The sequence below is a fragment of the Aptenodytes patagonicus genome, chromosome Z (genome assembly GCF_965638725.1).
Source record: "Aptenodytes patagonicus chromosome Z, bAptPat1.pri.cur, whole genome shotgun sequence".
Lineage (NCBI taxonomy): Eukaryota > Metazoa > Chordata > Aves > Sphenisciformes > Spheniscidae > Aptenodytes > Aptenodytes patagonicus.
Genome location: NC_134982.1, coordinates 4957169 through 4981428, shown reverse-complemented (window position 1 = coordinate 4981428; position 24260 = coordinate 4957169). Strand labels below are relative to the sequence as shown.

The following is a 24260-nucleotide window of genomic DNA, read 5'->3' as shown; positions in this document are numbered from 1 at the left end:
GAAATGGAGACCCTACAAGGTAAAGTCACTTCAGCAGAGGTTTAAAGAAGGCATTAGAAAAATTATTAAAAAAAAAAAAAATTAATCTAAGTTCACAATAGAACCAGGGACAGAAGCTGGGTTCCTCAATTTTCCATTCAGTGAATCATCTACCAGCCTAGGGGACTCCTGAAGTGCTTATTCTCATAAATACCACCCTGAACAGTACAGCAGCCTACAGGGTCCACAACTCACACAGGCAGTGCAAGTATGCAGAGGGAAAAGTCTCTCTGTCTACAAGCAGCAGAGAGTCTAGCCTCAGCTACCGCCATCCTCCTCTCACGGGTTCGTATACATCTGCAATACAAAAGGGCACCCCACGGACACTGGGAATTCCTACATGTTATAGAATGAACAAATACTAGAATTGTGTTGACGGCCAACACAACCTAAAGACTTTAGGGATCCAGAACCAACCCAAATTAGACTACATCAACAAGAATGAGACACTGGTACACCAAGTACTTCTCAAGTTGCTCATGCACTGGAACGTAGGGCTGAGGAAGTTTGAGATTTAGGTCAATGTGTCACAGGAGCGTTCTGGGAGGTAAAAAACGAGCGACAGCGTGTCAGTTTAACACATTGCTGGAGGCTAAGAGGGAATTCCTGAGGCTGACTCATACAATGTACAAACAGGTATCTTTTGAAGCCTGAGAAGCTTCTGATAAGCAAATACATTCAGGTCAAAGCACGTGAACTCCGGTAATTTTCCTAAACTGGAATACAGTGTAGATCAAAGCTGCTGGTGACATCTTGACACAGCATCTCGTAACGCCTCAGAGGAAATGGAAAACGGAAGACGCTGCAAGTGGGAGAAAGCTGGCAGATGTGAAATGGGACTTCTTGAAGATTACCCAGCCCCTCTGGAAGAGTCCTCCAGAAGCAGTGGACTGAATCAGACTGTGCTAGATTTACCCACACAGAGCTCCTAGCAAAAGCAGGTTTTGGAAAGCTCATCCTAACACCTGACGTTTCTCTTTCCTATTCCAACAATTCAGAAATATTAAGAATGTAACCATAAATGGGAAAAGTGCTGAGAAATCAGAGATGATAAAATCACCCTTCAGAGCAAAAGAACAAGAAAACTCAACCTAAGATTCAACAGACGAAGTAATCTGTCCCCAGTAACTCATCAGAAGCAGACAGTGACAAGCTTGTTAAAGATATATCTGGTCTTCAAGATGTTGTTACATCATTGTGAGTTGTCATCACATCATATGGAGTTAGGAGGGGAGCATTTTATGGTAAGAAATAAGTGTTTGCAAAAGCAGTTCTGAGATTTATAACTCTTGAGAAAACACGTTCAAGCAGACAAATATTTTCCTTTTAGACAGCTATGAAAAGAAAACTACGCTCAGATCAAGTGCTGCTCCTAACCTCACAGGGACTAATCCCATTGCTGAGTTGTGCTTAACACAACCAACTTGAAGCATGACCAGTACTGAAGATCAGTTTGGAAAACAGCACAAACATGCACGGTAAGAGACAGAGCCAGGCATAAGCTTTTCATAAATGAATGACTCCTTACCATCACTCCACACATTCATGTTTGCCACCCAGGAGAAGAAGCAAGGCACAGCGGAGATTTACGTGACTGGCCATGACAGAATAAACGTGACTCAGTGAGCCTCCCGATTCTTCTCACAGCACCACCGGTGCTACAAGCATGAACGCTGCAGTCAACGCTGCTCCTGCGCTCACGGCAGACTGCCTGAATCAAAGCGGGCTGACGCTAGACACCCTTTTCACTCAGGCTGTCAGAAAAAGCTTCACCTTAAGTTATATATCATATTGCATATATATATATATGCGCACATGTATTACAGGTGCACGTGTAAATTCTTGCTAATACTACCTCTACTTTGCATGTGCTTGTAACTAAGGCTCTTCAAAACCAGGAAAGAGAAAAGGAAACAGACATTTTAATTAAGGGCTGGCCTAAGAGACAGGAAAGATATACTATGCAGCATCCCATACTTAATTATGAAAACAACTGCACAGTAGTTTTACATAAAAATATATATATTTTTTTAAAGACTAATGAAACTAACATACACATTTGTTCTTTCCAAAACCCAGAGTGTCATTTTGTAACTCCAGGAAACTGTCTGTATTTATTTGCCTACTCTTTACAACACAGCACCTACAGACGCTTCTTAAAACAAACAGCAGCTCTTCTTTTCTCACACAAGTTATACAAAATACCTCACTGTATTGCGCCTGGCTGAGATAGAGTTAATTTTCCCCATAGCAGCCCTCGTAGTGCTGTGCTTTGTATTGGTAGCTAGAACGGTGCTGATAACGTACCAGTGTTTTGGCTGTTGCTGAGCAGTGCTCGCACAGCATCAAGGCTGTCTCTCCAACATTCCCCCCTCACCAGCACACTGGGGGTGGGCAAGATCTTGGGAGGGGGCACAGCCAGGACAGCTGACCCAAACTGACCAAAGGGATATTGCATACCATGGGACATCTGCTCAGCAATAAAAGCTAAGAAAAAGGAGGCGGGGGGGGGGGGAGGGCATTCATTATTGCAACGTCTGTCTTCCAGAGCAACCACTACGCGTACTGAAGCCCTACTTCCCAGGAAGTGGCTGGACATCGCCTGCTGATGGGAAGTAGAGAATACGTCTTTTGTTTTCCTTCGCTTCCACGCGCAGCCTTTGCTTTTACTTTATTAAACTGCCTTTATCTTGACCACAAGTTTTTTCCATCTTATTTTCTACCCCTCCCTATCCTGCTGAGGAGGGGAGTGACAGAGCGGCTTGGTGGGCACCTGGCATCCAGCCAAGGTCAACCCACCACACTCACATAAGGATTTAGTCCTGGCCATCTCCAGAACACTAATTGGGGCATTTTACCTAGGCATGAAACACTTCCGAGATAATCATTCTGCAAGTCGGAAAGTCGTCACAGCCTGTGTCCTTGCTAGCAAAGGATTATTCTTCTTCTAAGACAGACAGGTATGAACCTTTTCAAAAATTACCTCTTTGCCTATAAGTTGTTCCTCCTTTGCCAACAGGACCATCATATACAGCAAACAGACAATCATGTTGTGAGTCTGAGGATGAGGGTTGGGATTCCAGGCATCAGAGAGGACACTGACCCAGTTTATTTCACATAAAACATAACCCAAGAATAAGAAACAACTCTTGGGGCTGCCTCTTTCGATCTAGGAAGGAGAAAGGAAAAAAAGACAGGTACATAAAACAACGTAAGATATAAATACACTCATACTTTTCAACTTCTTAGCCAACCATAAATCCACAGCAGCATTTTAGGTCGGCAGAGAAGTAGACAGATGCTGCTTCTCCATCATTTTGCCCCCCCACCAGAAAAGTTGCACATACAACTTTCTAAGCCTCTCAAACAACCAGTACAGAATACCAAGCTACTGCAAACCAGAAAGAAATAATCTATTACAAACTCTTAGCTGCATGATCGCATCCATTTCTCTTCACTCTAAGAGAAACTAAGAAACTCTGAGCCTGTTTAGAACTGCATGAAGCACTCATCCCAAACAGATAAGCAGTAAATCCTGGAGCATTTCCACACCTATCTGCAGGTTTACGTTGTCTCAGACAACAACTCGGAAGTGGGAACAACATGGCAATAGTAAAATATATTACCTCTAACTAAATACATATTAAATACATATATAATAAACAAGACATTCAGATAGAGCAATGACAGATTACAAAGACTGCCAGCTTTACCGCTCCCCACAACTTCGTATAAGACTCAATAGCACTCCTTCACAAAAATCATCAATCACGAAATGAGCAGCTGTGAATACTACAATAAACTTTAAAAGCTTACTTGCTAAAGAACTGTCTCCAGCTCTCCAGTTATTTTTCAAGGGCAACACTGATTACGAACTTAATTCAACAGATACCAATGTACTCACTTTAAAGAACTCTTCCATAAGCATCTGGTCTGGATGCATTTCCTTCCATGGAAGCCTTCTGAACTCAGTATGGAAAGTATAAAGAATAAACTCAGGCATTTTGGGGGCTGTGCAACATTCACAGTAATGCATTAGATGTAACCAGAGAGCTCCATGGTGGCTTGGCAACAGCTTATCTAGATTCAAAGAAAATAGCTGAATTAACAACAGAAAATAGTCAAGGAAAGCTTGATTACAGAAGGAAGTCCAATTTTGAAGACGAAAAACCATAAATGCAAGTTACACTAAAATACATTCGTCAAAGAAAAAAAAAATGCACATTAAGCTTTTAGATTTTTTTTCTCCAAATCAACAAGGGGGGAAGCTTATGATTTCATGCCCTTCCTCGATCTTTTGAAGAGTTGCTGGACAATAATCTGCAGTTATAAAAATACTCCTTCCATGTAGAACTTCACTGCTTTTATGTTGGGTTGTTTTGGTTTAAAAAGATCTTATGTAGCTCAAATTTTGTAACACACACAATAATCTGTTATTTTTAATTATTTATTTTTACAAGAGAAGTTTTAATCTAGTTCATCCCTAAAAGCTCTTAAGAGGTATTGTGAAATTAATTTTTTCCGTTCCTATGTCTGTCTACACATTCGGCACAATAAGCAATGCTAAATAGGAGCTCAAAATGATCAGTCCTGGAGATTAAACTACCCCCAGGACAAGCTGCTGAGACACATGGATTGGTCACTGTGACATGCTGCTGCATATGTTGTATGGGAACATCATGCAGACCTAGAATGAAGTCATGCACTTCTCATGACAGCTCATTTTGTTTTGCTTTCCTTCACATCAACTTCGTTATCTGACAGTTATGCATTTAACAATCGCATTATCTACCCTTGTCAAGGAAAAAGCTGTCTTTTAAGGATGAAATAAAGAAATGCTCCTGGTACCACTGCAGCGATCATCTTGGCTAAAAGTTCACAACAAACAAAATCCCCTCACGTCCCACATCTCAATCAAAAATCTTTTTTGGTCTGATAGAACAGAAAGTGCCACTACATTAAAACAGCGGGGACTTCACCCACCTTTAAAGCTCTCGTGCAAAAGCTTGATGCAATCTGTAAACAGACAGACCATGCTGGACGCTACAGGAGTGTCGCTCTCTAACCAAGGGTAACAGGGCTGGTTACTTAAAGGAAGTGAAGCAACACAAATTTCAGTGCTGAGTTACCAGACCATAAACAAGATCATAAACACTTAAATGATTTAAATATCCTAAAGCATAGTAAATCAATATAGTAGGCAGTACATAGTAAATCAATATAGTAGGTATCAGCAGTCCTTTCATTCAAACTCAACTCTTTAGAACTGCCTGTTTCTTCCTTAGAAGAGGTACTTATTTTAACGCCACACTGAAGATCCACGATACCACTGAGTAAACAGAGATTACTTGTTTGATATTTCATAACTGAATTAAATACCAAAACACAGGAATTTCTGAATGACAGCACATACCACCTGCAGTCAACCTTCTAATTACATGTTGGAGATGTGCTCACAGCTCAAAAAGCTTTTGGCTTTGGAAGAAAGTCAAACGTAAGTGTATAATATTACAAATAACTCTCCATGTGAAGACAGAGGTACACAAGGCAGTAGATCATCATAGGACTGATTTGGTCCAAGGTTTCTTTACGTACCACTGGCATTTGGGGTTGTATTTGTTTGGCTTTTTTGTTTTGTTTTAAACTAAGGAGTTATCAGTATTACGGAAGCTAAATAAAAGGAATCTAAAATGTAAATTTGAGTGTTTCCAGAACTAAGTGCAATTCATATTTTTCTCATCTCTGCTTCCTGACCAGAGCTTGGTTGTATTTCTTGTATCCAAAACAATTACTCAATCCAAGTCTTGCAAAATTTGTCTTAAGAAACTCATGAATTAGTTCCGTAATTGTTAAGGATATGACACAAGTCACAGCTATTTAATGGAAGGTCACAATACAGTCATGAATCCGAAAAAAAATGAGGTAACAATGAAAGCCATTCTTACAGGGTTAAAGTCCTTACTTGAGTAAAAACTCATTTAATTTTAAAATGCAATACATACCTTGCATCTTCCTTATCCAAGACCAGTATCCATGGTTTAAAGAGTCCAGCAATGACTGAATACAAGGACTGCAATGCTAGAAGAAAATAAAACATAGAAGTTTTATACTCAAATTAGCAACAGTGAACATATTACACTTTTCCAAACTTGAATACAACGTCCTTTTCTTAGTCCGACATTTAATCAGTTCTTCCTGGTCAAATAAGAATTTAAAATACCATATGCTTATTAGTAACTCTGGTTAATAATATGATTGTTTTAACAACAATCCTAAGCATTTTGCATTGCTTAGATGTTTTATTAATATCACTTTAACACATCTGAGATTGTGGGGGTAATGATGATTCACACTTTAAACCTGCATATACTAAAATAAAAGGTGTTCTGGCGATTTTCTCCAAATCAAAATCACACCATGATGAAATCCAGTAGTCCCTCGTCCCCAAACCTCTGCTCAGTGCAAAAGACTCTATTTTTCTTTAAAGAAAGTATGATGTCTTCATGAAATAATTTTAAAGCAAGCTCAAATATAAACAAACTTCCTCCAACAAGCATAAAGATAAAGCCTAAAGTCCCACATGACCATGAATCAGCATCATCATTTCCCGTCTGTATTTTAATGTTCTCATCATTGTACAAACACAGAGGAGGAAAATTTTACCGTATATTTAAATGGTCTTTAACAGAGGAAATTAGAGAAACTGAGTGCCTGTTCGTAAGTAATTTGCTTTTAAGACACATTACCTGCTAGAATTCTGTTACTGCCAAGAGGCTCTTGGGCTAAATTGGCAACTTCGGTGTCAATAAGTCGTTTAATAAGATACTCCAGAAATTTATTCACTTCAGCCACATAAGGACTCCATTTTGAAAACAGGCCAAAAGTCCTAAAGTCCATCAAAGCCAGTCGGAGTTTGCAGAAAGATGTGGAAAGCCATTCTATTGTCTCTCTAACCTGTAAAAAGAAGAAAACTATTAATCAGCTACAGAAAGACTGCACAGCAGTGTTATTTGTCACTGGTAGGCATCTGTTTCAGCTGAAAAACATAACAAATCAACCAAAGAGGCACCCACCTGTTCTGCAGAGAGGAGAATTTTTGCAGCATCCCGCAATACAGGACTTTCAGTAGAGTCATTTTTCTTGAAGCTTCCCTGTTCAGTCACTAGTGAACCACATCCCAAAGCTTTAAGTGATGCCTTCCAACAGTCAGGGCTTAGAAGCTGCTCTGATGAGCCTTAGGAGAAAGAGAAGGGAACGCATTTGTGAAAATCAGGAGAAGGATATTAGTCCCTTTCTCAATACAAGTCAGAAAAGGTTGAAATTAGAGCTCCCTACTACATAAAAAAAATTAGGTAAGGCATGAATTTGAAAACCCCACTTTAAGGGTGAGAGAGATCTCTATTTCCCAAACATAAGTAATTTAACATTCCCTTTTGGCATCTACATGCTCTCTTCTTAGAGAGTTTCCTAGGCACTTAGTGCATCCCTGGCTACAAACACATATTAACAGATAGTTGCTGCCTCAGCACATATGGTTTGACAGAAAGGAAGTACTTCTGTTCTCATTTTAGAGGCACAGCAGATTATAAGTAGCATCTAATGTCAACCAGGACCTTTTCAGCAGATTTCAGTATCAGTCCCGGGTCTCCATAATTCCAGTTCTCAGTTTGACATTGAAGGGTGCTCAAGAACAAGGATGCTGCATTACAGACTGTGGCATGGCTATAATTAATAAGTGCTTCCATTAATAGAAACCTCTCCTCCATCCTTCTCCCGTAATATGGGCTGAAAATCTGTTGTCACTGATGCATGTACTTTGATCTGCAGCAGTGTTTCTTTCTACTAGAGCTAAAATACGTCTAATAGAAATGCATCACACAACATGCACATAAAAGTGCATACAGAAACTTAAGAAAGTTCAAATCATTTCGTATTTGTTGCTATTTAACTCTACTGCACGCAGTTCGTATTTTTAAGCCAGAAGAGTTCTGTACGAAAGGCTTAGTATGCATTGATTCAGATACTCACTTTGCACGAACAATCTTAGGAAATCACTATAGTGATCAGGGAACTGATACTGGAGGAGGTTAGTCCAATGCTTGCAGAAGATATTAAATGGCATCAAAATATCTTCTTCAGGTTCAAGGCCACATGCATTGAGAGCCAAGTGAATAGACTCCAGAAGCTTGGTACGTTCAGATAGAGGTGGCTTAGCAACACTTAACCATTGCGTAAGGTCAAACTAGAACAGAGGACATGAAGCATTTTTAAGTAGAAGCTTCAACAGCCACAACACCTTTAGGAGAAGGGAGAAATTCTCAGGGGAAAAAAATCCTTATGTTTTTATATATTTAAGAAAAAACTAATGAATTTGCGCCTCATTAGGCCTAACTCAAAACCCAGGTAACGCTCTCCAAAGGTTATGATTTAGCATACTGCAGAAGTCCCTGAATTTATGAAACAACCCTTGGCAGGGGTTCTCAGGTTCATAAAGATGTGTATGAATTTCCACGTTTCAGTACCACTACCAAACACACACTTACAAGCATTAGACTGGGCTAATCTCCACAGTCCGTAAATTTTCAGGTGGAGGTGCAAAGCTTTTGTAGCCTCTAGGCCATCTGTTCAGACCTAGGTCAGCAGGGACAACGCTGATCATTGCCACTAAGGACAGCACACAGTCACGCCCAAAACAGCCTGCCTGCTGTCGAACCCCGTCTCTGTGTAACTAATGAAGAGAATCAGAGTGATATCAAAGCCTAAGTATAATAGTAATTTCTCCACTGACAATACACGCAGGCAGTATCATGCAGCCCTGAAACAAGAGGTGTGCAAATCACTTGCTCTTACCTAACTCACAGTTTTAAGGTAGGCAGGAAGGACACGGGTGCCAAACAGAGATGGAAGATTCAGACACTGTTCCAATTTCTGTTTGGTTTTGTTTTTAAGATAAAAATAAATGGGATTCATAGGCTATTTTGATGAATGTCTCTGCAGAGACATAATGGCCTCAAATTGCACCAGGGAAGGTTTAGATTGGACGTGAGGAAAAATTTCTTTACTGAAAGAGTGGTTAAATATTGAAAGAGTGGTTAAACATTGGAACAGGCTGCCCAGGGAAGTGGTTGAGTCCCCATCCCTGGAGGTATTTAAAAGACGTGTAGATGCGGCGCTCAGGGACATGGTTTAGTGGGCATGGTGGTGTTGGGTTGACGGTTGGACTCGATAATCTTAGAGGTCTTTTCTAACCTTAACGATCCTATGATTCTATGATATCAGGCAGAAGAAGCCATTGAGAGCCTGCTTTAATTTCAAGAGTAAGAGTGCACTGAAGAGTAAGCCCTAGGAAGCACATGCTGATATTATCTGGGCTAGGAAAGGGTAGTTTAAGCTTCCTAATTGCTTTTGCCTCCAGCCCCTCTTGAGCTTAAATACAACACATACCATTCAGGATGAGCAACGCAGATCTATAGAACCTGTCAATGTTAAAGTACCAGATTTGCACCTTTCTTCCTTAGCCTAAAGTCACAGTCTTTAGGGAAAGAACACCCACAAAAGCAACCCACAAACCAGACGCAGTATTCAAGAGTACTTTACCTTTGTCAGCAGCATGAAGACAACATCACTGTTATCCTCACTCAGAAAGGCCACAACTTTTTCATATAAAGTCACAAATTCATTGTGAGAGGCAACAGGAGTGAAATAAGGAGAAAGGAGCGTACAGAGCCTTCGATTCTGCAGGATCGTCTGGAGGAGATGTTTGCACTCTGACTTGGTCCCACTGATGAACACCTGAGGAAATTGGGAATGGTGAGAAAAACGACCCAGTATGAATCTATTGGGAAACACACTTCTTAGAGCTTTTTGTCGAGACAAGCACAATTTTGGTCCTTTTATAAAAAGGAAAGTTTTCTCAAAAATGACAGACTGTATGAGATCAACATCAACTAAATACTCCTGTTCCACAAGATATAACGTAAAATAAACATGTTTCCTTAGCACACTTAAGAACAGCACTTGTGACCACACATGTTGTCTAAAAATACCTAGAAATACAATTTTTCTGATGGGGTAGCGAAAGAAAATGAATCCAGATTTCAGCAGCCCTGCCTGATATTAGGAAAAATTTAAACAGAACTACGGCTATGAAGAGCTTTTCAGCATTTCAGCTGTTAGAGGTGCTTAAGGACAGCTGCACATGGAAACAAACTGTATCTAAGAGATGAAAATAAATGCCTGGACCCAAAGCCAAAGAGGCTAATGGTTTTTCCTCAGAGCACCCATGTAATGTGTTCCCCACAGCAAACGTTACCACCAACAACAAGCACTTATGTGCTGTACCAGCAAACTTCTGGCTAACTATCTACACAAAGAATACTGCAAGGCTGTAGAAGAGAGGTGTCTAAATACAGAGGTTGACAAGATATACATCAGCTAGAAAGTGATCGGTAACAGCAAAGTATATGCCAAAACACTCTTTTACGCACTGGAAGTACCCAAACTTTAGTTACCTGCCCAAAAATCCAGCCTACCTTAGCATTTAACTCACACAGTGAGCGTTTATTAGCACTAAGCAGGCATGTCAGAGCAACAGTTTTTATTTTGCTTATATGCAAGCTTAAACTCTCCTAAAGACTGTGTATATTATACAATTAGTTGAAAGGAAAATGGGATAAAAGCTTAGAAGTTAATTTTCAGGCTTCTGAATGTTTTAGACCCCCAATATCAGCAGGCACTTGGAATACGCATTAGGCATCCAAAAGTCAGAGAATAAACTCACTTGGCCTAGAATCTCAATGCAGGACGTAAAGAACTGCCTTGTGGGAGGATTGCGTTGAGTTTCATCACACACATATTCCACTAACGTAAAAAACAAACTAATTCCGACTTTCTTAATTGAAGGCATAGGCTGCACCTTGTAGATATTTATTAAGGCCCTGGAAAACAAAAACAAAAAAAAGGGCAGATTAAATTTACATATGGAAAATAATCTGTGACAATAAAGAAAGGTTTCTTGCCAATATATAGACTTGAGATGGGTATTTCTGGCTTACACGATAATCAGGCATGGGTTCACAGAATCACAGCGTAGTTGAGGTTGGGAGGGACCTCTGGAGGACATCTGGACCAACCCCCCTGCTCAAGCAGGGCCACCTACAGCTAGTTGCCCAGGACTGTTTCCAGACAGCTTTTGAGTGTCTGATGGAGGCCCCACAACCTCTCTGGGCAGCCTGTGTTCACTTCACAGTAAAAATGTGTTTCCTGACGTTCAGAGGGAACCTCCTGTGTCTCAGTTTGTGCCCACTGCCTCTTGTCCTGTCCCTGGGCACCCCTGAAAAGAGCCTGGCTCCATCTTCTTTGCACCCTCCCTTCCAGTGTTTCTATACATTGATGAGAACCCCCTAAGCCTTCTCATATCATAGAATCACGGAATGGTTTGGGTTGGAAGGGACCTCTGAAGGTCATCTAGTCCAACCCCCCTGCCGTCATCTTCAACTAGATCAGGTCGCTCAGAGCCCCGTCCAGCCTGACCTGGAATGTTTCCAGGGATGGGGCATCCACCCCCTCTCTGGGCAACCTGGGCCAGTGCTTCACCACCCTCAGTGTGAAACATTTCTTCCAGTCCCAGGTTTAGCTCAAGTAATTTTGCTGCCTGAAATGGGTACCTCCAAACCTTAGAAAATCTCCGTAATCAGAGTCAGAAAATGATCATCAAAAGATTTTTCACAGCATAGTTGAAACAGATTATTTCTCCCTCAAATCATGTGTTCGTCATGTTCTTAGGCCATCTCAACTACATTTGTACTGCAGGAAAATTGACCTCATTTTACTTAACAGGCTCATCAATAAAGTAATTAAAACAGAATCAATCTTTTCTTGTGTATTGCCAAGTAAATGTTTTATTAAGCTCAAACCCCCATCTTCACTGCATATGAATTAAAACATCTGAAGAACATGCAATTCCACAAATGTAAATCCCAAGAACTAGCTCATCCACAGAATTTTTCAGATTAATGATCAAGAACAAATGTGTAGCAATAGTAACCAAATATTCTTACTTGTACAGTGAGTACAATCTGGAGGAAACCAACTACACTAAAAGAATCCCAGCAGAAATCTAGGAGTTCGAGAAGAATGGTGTTACAAAACTGGACCTCTGGGATGAACGCTAAAAGGCCTTCAAGAGGAAGGCGGCCTTGGACTAATTCATTTATTCACCCCCCCCAAAAAAGTGATATTATATAGTCCTCTTCCAATGCATGATTTTGTTTGTTGTGAAAAGCTACTTCAAATTATAACTCTCTATTAAAGAATTATGTCCTGCACTATAACAGGGAAAAACCTACAGAGAGAGATATTAAAACCACACAGTTTAGCCTATGGCTGAGACAGCTGTGGTACAAGTTTGCCATTTCCTGAAGTTTAACATAGCATCCCTGTCATCACTCAAGCTGCTTTTGCAGGGTTAGAAGAGCTATTCTAATGCAGAATACAATAAATTGAAGTAGAAAACAATACTGTGTGCCCTGTGGAGGCTGAACGACCAGCAGTTAGCTCTTCTGTTAATACACAGAGTAATTCCTTTAGAGGTCTGTGTCACAAACATACAGGTCTCAGGATTCCAGCTCTGTCGTTGACCCAAGCTGATAAGCATTACGAAAAACACACAAACAGATTCCACATTTTAACTCTCATATACAGAAAAAGAAATATAAAACATCACTACCTAAAACAGTGTCTGAACAACCTACGTTATAAAATTTTCCACATGTACTGCTGCTTCCACAACACCCAGAGAAGGTGGCTTCGTAGCTTCTGCCTGCAGTTGTCTCACTTCTTTACGCAAAGCATGAAGCTGCTGGCTCACTGCTTCATTTTTATGTTTCCCTTCAAACTAAATGACAAAAAGACACATATTCATTTCAGAATAATATCTTTTGCTAAAATTCTTTGATGTTGCACCTATTTGTAAAAATGAAGCAGAGCCCAGTAAAAGAACTCTGAATATAGATGGTTTTCCCCTGAGAGTTTTGATCAGATTTAGTACATCGTGCCCAAGCACACATCCTCGGTCATGTTCCTATTTAATTATCACACACTAACATAATTCATGCCTTTTATGTAAGACTTTTAATCCACAGGGACTGAAACTTAGAGGGGATCAAGAAATTCATAGACCAAGCAACACGGGAATACTTCTATAAACATTTTCATGCTTCTATTCCTATGTGAGCATATTCCCACATTCACACATTGGGAAGCAGTTTAGAATGGACACTATGAGCAAAACAAATTTTAGGCAACAACTTATTCTTCAGCTGTTGATCTGCATCTCCTTTTGAGCATTACATATTAGGTATTTCAGGTAACTGTTATGTGTGTATGGATTTATTTGGTTAACTGCTACCATTCTTGTAACCATTCAGTCATTTCACTTTCATTATCCATGTCCAACAGCCCCAAAACAGAAGTGATGCCGTGTCTCTAACCTGGATTGTTAGAAGAGCTGCTCCCTGGCAGCCTTTATTTGAAGTTCCCCGGCACTCCAAATGGAGGGTGATCTGCTCTTCCCGATTGACGTAGAGCTTAGGTACTGTGTCCAATATTTCACTATTGAGAGCAACATGCTGAGATTCCCAGAGAGCTGCAGTTCTGAAAAGCATTTATTAATAAAGTTACCAAAATCTTTACTGAAAACAGTAATGCTAAGAATTTATAAGCATGAGATGAGACTTCAATTTAATATACTGTACAAAGATTCCTGACACTTTCCTAGAAAACATAAAAGGTTATTAAATGAAATTGAATTAAAACTTCAAACAGCACTTCAAAGTAATAAAGAAATAGGTTCATAAGAACAAGACTACTCAAGTCTGCATGAGTTCTTTTTAATTGTTCTATATGACAACCTGGAAGGAAATTAAATAGATCACCCTCTGAGGAAATGCAATTTTCCACCAGACAAAGCTGGACTGTGGGATGATTCAGTCAACAAAAAAAAAAAGGCCACCTAAAATTGCTGCTGGAATTGTCTAGACACATCCTCTCTTGGGCTTAGCGAGTTTTGGGGGTTTGTTTGTTTTTAAATAATAATATTGATATTAAATGACTACATTGGGCAAGAACAGCTACAGATTCGTCCGCTGTGTTTGAAAATACTTCAGCTGAATTCTCTTAGTAGGAATATTAAAAACAGAAAGTCTTTTCTCTTTCACACACAAAGCTAATAGTCCCAGATATCAGATTTCTCTCTTGGGGGTTCCAGTGCTTCACACTACAGCTACTATGTTAGTGCAAAAGGGTTAACTAACTTATTGTCAACAGATCTAGGCTAAAGGGAGGCTTTATTTTTAGGAGTATGCCAAACGAGAACAGAAACTGCAGAAGTTAGGTGTCAGCTGATGTAATCTCAGTCATTAGATAAGACTTGTGTAGTCTTATCTTAGTTAAAGGAGTGGAATAGTAACATGAGAGCCAAGGGGAAGAAAAAAAACAACCCAAAAACAACCTGAGACAAGAAGCAGAAGTACTGACAGTCTTGTGCCAACACCACAGATGAGGCTGCTGTAAAGGGCACCTGAAGACACTGCTAGACACGCTAGTGAGGCAGAAGGAAAACAGCTATGTCTTACTTGGCATGTCGCTGCAAGACGTTAAGGTCCGTGCGCATGAGCTGAATTGCTTCTTTCTGACTTACGAGACTGGCAGAGGAAATAACTGGCACGGGAGCTTTCATCATCTGGAGCGGAAGAAGGGGCTTGGGAATATCAAACTTCTTCAAATTATTCATTATCCTCTCTTTGGCTAGAAAAGAAAGCAGAAGCAAGTTTTGCCAGTAAGAAAAGTCTAGGAGAAACTGAACAAAAACATTACTTTTTTGCATGAAACATTTTTAGCAGCAGACATATTTCTCAGGATTCCTCCCTTTTTAAAAAGTCACCTAACTAATCTTCCTATTTTTGTTGACAAAGTTTATTTCACACAGCTAATTTTCATGACCAGCTCCATCACACAAACATTAAAATCCAAGGCCCCATTGCTTTCCTTGTTTCCCCCAGCCACTCCTACGTTCTACCCTTCCAATTTCCTCTTATCACCCCATTTATTCCCCTCATCTGACAGAGGCTCCCAGACCCAGTCTGCTAAGCCAAATTCATCTTCCTTTCCCTACAACTCATCCTCATCTCTAGTCTTGTCAGCTCCAATTCCTCCCCAAGGCGCAGCCTCTCTCCAGGTCAGCTCTCTCTGCCTGCCGATTCCCATTCAGCTCCTTTGCCCAAACAGTGCCAACTCAGCTATGAAACTATTCCAGTTTCCTTCTATTCCCTCCCTACCTTTTCTTAATCAGCCCCCAAAAAATCCAATCTCATCATATCCTTACTATAACTACCATGACTATCATCCCCTTCTGTGCTAGAGCAACCCTCTCACTATGCCAAAATTCCAGGGAAATGGCAAGGAAAGGCATTGGGAACAACAACAACAACAGAAGAGAGAGACAATCTTTCTGTTTTCAGTTACAGTGGTTTTTGCCTTTGCTTGCAGCTGTCTCTATCTAAACTTTGGGAAAATTCAGCCTGTCTGGAGTATGCTCTGCGTGGAAGAATCTTTGGGAAGCTCACCCATGAAGCTCTAGGCATAATATGACCTGCTGTTCTGTGGTGCGGCAAACTTTATATCAAAAACATCACTGTTAGCCTCTCACACAGGCATCTTATCGAGAACACTATGAAAACTTCATGCAAAATACTGCACCCACAGAAAAAAAAAAACTGTATTAACATCTTTATTCACAGACTTCATTATGTTCCTAAAGAAACCAGGGCTTCAACATACCAATAATTCTTTCTGGCCCAGTTTCATTAACAATATTATGATCTCTTACCTGATAAAGGGTTGGTGAAATCTGTTTGCCCTGCAGAAACACAGGTTGTATGTGATTCAAGCTGAACGGGCAGCCAAAGGTTTAGAGCTTCCTGAAACTCATGGTGTATGAGTTCAACATTAACATACTCCATCCACAAATCCTAAAGCACAAAAGAATTAAATTATCATTCCCATTTTTGTCAGTACCATACACCGTGCATCCATCCCAGTAGCTGGGGCACTAAAATAAGTACATAAAACTGGACCCCGCAGTTTTAAGTCCTAGGAAAATTACTACTCGGGGGGGGGGGGGGGGGAAATCTATACTGAAGAAAAAAGCTGCAGAATTTTTATCACATATACAGATAAGCCACTGAAAAGCATTCAAGACACTTAAAGATAAAATCTGAAAAGCACACACGGTATAAATTTCTAACAAATAAGAAAGGGTATAGATTACTAAAACTGTTCCTAAAAGAGGAACACAGAGGAAACCAAGATAGTCTAAAAACAAACATCATGGTATGATTAACTAATTAGGCTAAAGCAGGCTGCATTTCCAGTAGTCACATACACTGAAGGAATAAAAACAAAGCAGGCACAAGGAAATGCCCTTCCAAAATCTCTCTTCTCACAGGTTTTTTAATTATACGAACTCTTTAGGCTTACTGGACAGAATAATATACACATCCCACTCGCTAACTTATATTTCAACCCGACATACTACAGACTACCAACATGAGCAGATTTCGGCTTCCAGTCTTTTGTCATTTAAAGTTCCAACTTCAATAATTCTCTAAAATTATCTTCGAACATAAAAAGAATTACAGAACAGTACCGAATAAGGACTGTGTTCTCATTAAGATATGCAAGAAATCTACTCACGAGTCCTCGCTCAAATATAAAGGAAGACAGTTTGGGATAGCATGGGATTTTCAGGAAAAAAGTTAGAGCTGTACAGCTACCATACACGCTGTACGTGTATTAAAGACCAGGGACTCTCACTACTTTAGAGGACCCACTTTAAAAAGTGAAGTTAATTTTGGATCCCAGACCGCCATTGTCATTGGCACTTCACCTGTTGATTCTGCATGACTTTAGCAAGTCTATGTGCATCATATTGCTTCGGTAAAGAAGGAATGTATGTGTCTCCTTTCTGGAAACTCTCTTCTTCCAACCATAAAACAAAAACATTACAAAGCCTGAGAAGAAAAACAAAAAAAGGAAAAAAATAAATCAACGTGAGCTTTAATTGTATGCACAGCACATATTACACAGCAGTCTCATTCTGGGGTTTAGAGTTAAGGCAACAAATCATGCTACAAGGTGACACGGCTCAAAACATAGATGTTTCAGATGCTTTGTGACTAGTGTACTGAAGTGCCGGTTCAAAGACCAGCAGTGGAACGAAGCAATTTAGAAAAATATGAAGGGCAATAACCAAGAGTAACAGAACAAATTTTGAAAAGGAAAACATTTATGCAAATTAGCAAACATGACCCAGGAGCGGAAGCGTCTCTTATGTCAGGGAATCACATTGACAACCCCATTCAAAAGACCAACGAAGAATAAAAAGAGTACATCTGAGCAAGTTTGGCTTCTCACCCCATGACTTCTCTAGAGTGGCTGCTCTAAAAGCTTACACCTGGAGTTATGTTTTTTAATTTCTTGTCAGACTCAAATTCATGGCTAGTTTATTCCCATTTCCTCCTCTGCTAACACTGTACTTTAACACAAACACATTTCTTTCTTCAACTGACATTACTTTACTGAGGGGTACCCTTTTTATAATCATATCATCCAAGCTTTCCTGATTAAATGCAAGGGAGAACTAGAATACTATTAAATCTTTGCTCTGTGGTATTAAATATCACTAGCAAACTCCTGTTTTCTGTATCAGTGTCATTGGTGAAAAAATGGAATTAGTCTAGTTCTAGGAGCCAGCCCTTATGAACTCTAGCAATATTTTCCCTCCTGTCTAGGTGGTCATTAAACTTCCTGAACATAAGATTTACTTGGCTGGAGAGCAGTCTGGTTTTATGTTGGAGCGGGGAACTCCTTTGAAATGAAAGACTGACAAAATATTAATCAAGTTCCACCCCGTGAGCATCTCCGGATTATTTTTCACATATGACCGAGGAGGATTTATGATCTCCCTTGTTTGTTTGTACAGTACCTACTGATTGCTGGGGGCAGGGGAGGAAGAACTTAGAAGAAGCTCAGATCCTGTATGCCGAAACCCCCTGAATGAGGGACTCTCCTCAAATAATCCTTTCAACTACAGTTTCTACGAAAATCCAGATACTGTAATACTGCAAATATTTCTTAAGGTAGACTTCTCAAACCAAAAGTCTCTGTGGAACAGAACCATGGACTTCTGAACAGCGTAGCCACAGTTTCAGTGTGCATGAGACACGTGGCTCTTAGAAGTTACCAGTCCTTCCAAAAATGAGCATTCATCAGCTGAGTTGCGGTGAGTGACCATGCACATCTCCTTAGCCTACTCCAACACAAGGAGACAGTCTTGTGCTAACGTTTTGGTTAAGGAGACATATCGCTTTCCAGCTGGCACAGAACACACTTGTCACAGCTCAACTTTAGCATGATAAGTGGGTAAACTGCGCTAATTAAATCACATGTTGAAATATCCAGTAAATCTCCTTAAGAAGTAATCTTATTCAGACTTAAGTTTGGGCCCTAGTCTGTGACAAACAGATGTATACACACAAAGTAGCACTTCACGTTTATAGCTAGTGATATACATACCAGTAGCAGATATGTCTAAACAACAAATATTTTACCAGTGTGGGGATGCCATTAATTAAAAAGCAAAGCTCTCCCCTAAGGACAACTCTATCGACAATGACTTTACTACTAAAAATAAAACAGCTCCCCCTCAAACAAAACAAGTTGTATCAACAGAGGAAAAGATTTCACCATATATAACAAGTGCCTGCAGTACATCTAGGTCAGCCAAGGGTCACATCCCTTCACGTCTCCCACAGCTAAGACTGTGCTCTAGCAGTTGCATCGAATAAGATTGAACTGGGCAGGCTTTTTTTTACCTGACAAGTTCCTTATGCAGTTCTGGTGAAGTCAGGTAATCTGACGAGCAGCTCGCTTTCTCTGGTGATCTGTCGCTGCCCTCTGCGGGACTCTCCGCTCTTAGTGCTTTACTGGCAGCATGGTGGAAGTCTGCTACCTCTATTAAGCGCTGCTTCATTTCATTTAGTAAGTTAATATGAGCTGCACTCTGGAAAAAACGTCTTCCAATACAGCCATCTACAGGTAATCTAAAAACGAACAAAAAAGTACAACAAAGTCTTGTTGCAAGTGTCAAATCAGCATCTCTGCAAATAAATTGACTCTTTAGAGAAGTTGCTGGTACCCACTGCTTTCGGATACAGTCTTAGTGTGAGGCACTTGTTAATCTCACTCGCAGTGCAAACTTACTAATGCTTGCTATTCTGCTACAGCTCTTAATGATGAGACTCACCCATATTGTGGTCCTGGTCGGTGAAGGTAAAGGAGGAAGAATTTCTGCCAGATTAGTGGCATGAGAGGGTGATCAGCAGGGGTAGCAAGGGCCTGGTGAGCCCAGCGGTAAATCATGAGCCTCTGAAGGGAAGGTACGATGGGCAGCTTCAGGTGGGTCTGTGCTTTCTGCAAAAAGAACATTTTCAGACAAGTGTTCTGCTGCGGTTCCCTGTAACAGGCTGTCACAGCTTAACCCAACAGATTAACCCAGCGTGAAAACTCAGCAATTATGGAGGAGAAAACTTGGGAAACATTCACACATCTGTTACAGGTCTTCGTGCAAGAACTGTCCAGCTCACAGTTGTGGTGGACAGCTGTTAAAGAGCAGTGCTACATCTCTGATGCTTACAAAAAAAAAAAAAGAAAATAGCATGAATGGAAGGGCTACTGCGATGCAAGGCCAACATACGGGCCATTGATGTTAATTACACTTAATTACTGTTCTTCCTCACAGAGGTAGATGTTCCCATTTTAGGCTTCCATAAGACCGGTGTTGTTACAGAACAAAGCAGCAGCAGCGAAGCACGCAGCACATTCCAACCAGTAAAAATAACAGTCTTAAGCCACGTGAGGACACGGAATCCTACAGCCTGCTACCACTTTTCACTTTTTCCAGACTACATTCCATACAGCCCTATTGAAAATCTAAAACATAAAGTAAAACTAATGTGAGGAAAGAATGCAGAAGGGGAAAAAAAAATTATTTTTCTTTTTGCAAAAGCAGAACAAAGGCAATGCAACGTATGAGCAGCAGCACTCCGTATTAGCAACACAGAACGCTACTCCACGGACCCACTAAATCATTAAAAAGTCATACGTCAAGCTCACATGGACTGTGCCTGAAGCAGGGGAACGGGAGGCTTTTCTGAGTTCCCAGGTCTCAGCGCAGACCCTGGCACTACCTCATCACCCACACTAGACCTCGGGAACCCTCAGCACCCTTTTCCACACACTCCCCACATACTATCTCACTGTTTTCCAGGTAAATCAAGACATGCAAGCCAAGGGACAAATGTTCTCCAGACTAGTCTCCAAGGATGCAAGCCATGTACCAGTCTGGACATAGCCCAAGCAAACCTGTTTTCATAGAACTTCTAGACTACCTTCTTCATTAAAACACACTGAAACAGCTGAGATGAAGGATGGGCCAAAAGTTACACTTCGGGACTGGACAGCTTTGGTTTCCACTTGCTTCATTCCAGAATTTCTAAATGAATTTGGGCAAAGAACCTGGAAAATGCTGCAACATGGCTTAAAGCACACCCAACTAAGTGTCTTGTTAAGGCAGAGACCTAAACAGTTCTGAAAGACTTGGAAAATAAATTCAGCAAATATAGAGAAAAGTAAAGCCCAAAATTCAGACTATCTGAGAAATGCTCTTTGAAATATAGACACATTTTCCCACCTGTAAAATAAGAGCATTTGCACTCCCCATCTCAGTGGTATAGAATAAATCCACTGAAGATCGTGAGGCATTCAGATGACCCAGAAAATCATGCAAGAGCATGAATTAGCGACTGAAGTTTTCCATAAATAATGGTATATTAAAAAACAGGTATTTGCATGGTAGTTTTTAAACATTCAACTCAAAATATAAAGGAAAAATTTCCCTGAGGTATATTTTCTCCTGGAAAGCCAATCATATAAAGCATTAGTTATGCTTTTATCTTGCTAAGAAAAAGCACATGAGAAAAACTAAACAATACAAGAGAACACTTTTCTCCAGTAGTTCTCTCCCATAAAAGCAGATGAGCGGTTCTCTCACCTTCAAAGCTTGATCAGGAGTTAAAGCATTAATAACCAACTCCCCCTCCACAACTCTGCGAAGCTGTGAATCTTCTTCAAATATTGACTCCATATTTAACACCATCCATGAAAACCAGACCTGCACAACACAGTAATAACAGAAACGTTGATAACAAAATGGCAGGGGCAGGATGGGGAAGCTTACTGTTTTCTTAAGAGGAATATGTCTTTGCCAGATTCTCATTACAAATTCACAAAAGCAGTATCGTATCTCAACAAGAAAACTGAAAACCAGTTTCCTCCTTGTCTACATTCAAATATCCCCTTTGTATTCTGTACAATCTTGGGAAAGAAGGGGGAAACGAGGGAGAACTGACAGAATCATCCAGAGAGTTCTGGAGGCAACAACCTGCTCAAACAAGGTCTCCTCTCTCCCACCTGCACTACACATCTCCAGTTGGGGTACTGCAGGTTTTTTCAATTTTTGCTCAAATGAGGAACTTGCTTAAGCAGAGCAAGCAACTAGTCTTCAAAATATTTATCAGAAAAAGACTGATCTAATAGAAGAGTCAGGCTTTACGTATTTTCTCTCATTAAATATATCAAGAACAATTGAAGATTAAAAGAAATCTTAACTAATAAATCGCATTATATAAATTCTTGGACACAGATCAGACAAAGTTGCTCTGTGCAAAATGTCCATGTTCCCTTTAGTGTAATAAACCCACAGCATTCTCTTAGCCTAAATCAGGATTTTATCCCAAGAAAACTCACAAACACAGGGACAGGAAGAAAGAGGGGACAAGAGAAAAATCTGCCAAAACCTGCAAGAGCAGAAAAAACCTAAACACCTGTATATTACTTATCCCAGGGTTGTTCATACAACACCATCATACCACTTACCTGAGAGGAATTGGCATTGCCCTCAACAAAGGAAGGTGTCACATTGCCTGCCACAATCCAGCTAACAAGCGAAGACAGCAGACCTTTGTCACAATGATAGCCCAAAGCATTCTGCACGGAAACAGAAAACATTTGGGGTTTTTTTTTGTAAGCAGCCTAACCGATGATTTACAAGCTACGGGTATGTCACTCTGCCTTCATCCAGGTTCCCTTCTGCCTCACGTAGCTACTTCCCAACATTAGCTCAGCCAGCCACTACTGAAATGCCTGCTTGTACTTTATTTCTTTTTCAGTGAAAAGATTCTGTTACACTGACGATGTCTGTTTTTCAGGAGAGGAAGCTCTATTTTTGTTCTAAATACTCTATTTTTGTTCTAAATACACCGTAGAGCATTTGAAATGCAAAGACCCCAAACTAATACACTATGATAGAACTCACATGAATGAAACCTGTGTTCCAAACAGGTTTTAATTCTTATTGTTATAACTCAAATATCAGATATTTCACTCATCGATCGACTCAGAAACAAATAAGATAACATAACCCCATTACCACTCAATCACAACTGTTCTTGTTACATTTCAGGAAAATACATTCACATCAAAATTAGAACGAGCAACACATGAACTGACCATTTACGCGATAGCCACACCATGATACCGCACCCATTTACCCTGTGTTGTTGGTAAAGCAGCTTTTGTACACAGTCCTCTTGACTGTACTGAAAAGCAGCTCTACATAAGTCATCCAGCAAGAAGAGCGTTGCCCGGTCCCTGTGCCACAGCTGCTGGCTGGTGAGGACCTGAACCCAGAACTCCAGTACTGCAGCCGGCCCCACTCCATGTGGCTGGTCACTTAGAAAAATGTGAGTCTGCCAAATTAAAGGGTAAAATTATTCAAGAGATTGCAGCTTCAATTAAAGGGTAAGAATTTTTTGATGAACTGTTCAACTTGCATAAGGCTGTGGGCCTATCCTTAAAATAATTTACGATGATGCTCTCTACGCCTATGTAAAAACAGCTTTGTCACCTCCAACCTCCAAAAGAGATTCTGCAGCCTGGAGAGCTGAGCATCTTGCGCAGTAAGCAAAAGCAGATGCAAAAGCCATAAGCGGGACCCCTGGGACCGGCAGGCATCAATGGCACCTATTTCTGAAGCGTAGCCTGCTGTTCCTGCAAAAGGACTTCCCAGAGTAGGCATGTTTCCCTTTAGTCCTTACCCCTCTCCGATGTTAGTGGGCCTTGGTTCTTGACCTCTCTGCACTCAGAAAAAAATACTAGTTTCCTAACACAGGAACATTTTTTCATAGCGTAGCCATAAATCAATGGTCAAAAGCAAAGCTTTCAAACATCAATATATCTGCTGCATCCCTCAACTAACACAGGTGAGAAAGTAGTGCTGCGTATGACATTCCCTTCTTAGGCAGTTTTGACCTGCTATTAGAAAATGCATTTTTCAAGAAGTCTGGAAGGCACATATTCTTGTTATGTCCAGCATCACATGCACACCCAGATTTAGGCAAGTTTAAGTGGAAGTATTTCAGGAAACCAAACCCAACTATTCTTACCCCGTGGCTGCATAACTGCCAGATTCAGTATCCTTTCTAACTTTAAGTGCTAACTCAGTCAAAAAAAACCCTACCTGTTTTTAAACCTCCCCCCCCCCCTTTTTTTTTTTATTTAAATAATCTTCTTACCTGTATCATACTACTGAGCAGCTTAACGTTTTCTCCATAGCTCACTCCTGTCAAGTGCTGTGTTACTTTATGGGTAACCTGCTGGGTCACACCTTGAGGGACTCCACTATCCAGATGAAGGAACAGTTGGACGTAAGATAAAAACCTAGGGATGTCAACAAGTTAAATTAATTCTAAAATTTCTCCTACAGCATATTATACAGAAAAGCTACTTCTAGAAAATTAAGACCAGCTCAACAGCACTGGTGACACCCATATACAAGGATTTCAATTCACAACCATGCTGCAGGTTTTATTGCTCCATTTTAACCGTATCACGGGCACAGTATGAGCAGTTCACGGCAGACTGTAATTCCAGGCAGCTCATCAGGACTGAATACAGTTCTTGATCCACATCAGCACCCAAATCTGGTCCGGGAATTGTTTGGGAGGCTGCCAAGTGGTCCAAGCCAAAAGCACCCCAGGGACCAC

At 40.5% G+C, this 24260-nt stretch overlaps 1 protein-coding gene across 6 annotated transcripts in view; it reads right to left on the bottom strand.

Annotated features, from left to right (window-relative positions):
* The window catches only part of LOC143172377 (ectopic P granules protein 5 homolog), a 60209-nt gene that overhangs the window by 11070 nt on the left and 24879 nt on the right, over window positions 1-24260 (bottom strand). For all 6 annotated transcript variants that reach the window (XR_012997341.1, XR_012997342.1, XM_076361752.1 and 3 more), the window contains 20 exons: window positions 23790-23934; window positions 22767-22964; window positions 22093-22203; window positions 21209-21328; window positions 19403-19569; window positions 18972-19199; window positions 16985-17108; window positions 15926-16067; window positions 14673-14844; window positions 13530-13692; window positions 12792-12934; window positions 10820-10976; window positions 9637-9831; window positions 8068-8281; window positions 7113-7273; window positions 6786-6993; window positions 6042-6117; window positions 5023-5126; window positions 3944-4119; window positions 3023-3208 (listed from right to left, as the gene is read on the bottom strand). Coding sequence is in view for 4 of the 6 variants with exons in the window: in XM_076361752.1 (XP_076217867.1) it covers window positions 3023-3208; window positions 3944-4119; window positions 5023-5126; window positions 6042-6117; window positions 6786-6993; window positions 7113-7273; window positions 8068-8281; window positions 9637-9831; window positions 10820-10976; window positions 12792-12934; window positions 13530-13692; window positions 14673-14844; window positions 15926-16067; window positions 16985-17108; window positions 18972-19199; window positions 19403-19569; window positions 21209-21328; window positions 22093-22203; window positions 22767-22964; window positions 23790-23934 (3190 nt within the window). In the remaining 2 variants the exon portion in view is untranslated. The remainder of the gene's footprint in view (window positions 1-3022; window positions 3209-3943; window positions 4120-5022; window positions 5127-6041; window positions 6118-6785; window positions 6994-7112; window positions 7274-8067; window positions 8282-9636; window positions 9832-10819; window positions 10977-12791; window positions 12935-13529; window positions 13693-14672; window positions 14845-15925; window positions 16068-16984; window positions 17109-18971; window positions 19200-19402; window positions 19570-21208; window positions 21329-22092; window positions 22204-22766; window positions 22965-23789; window positions 23935-24260) is intronic.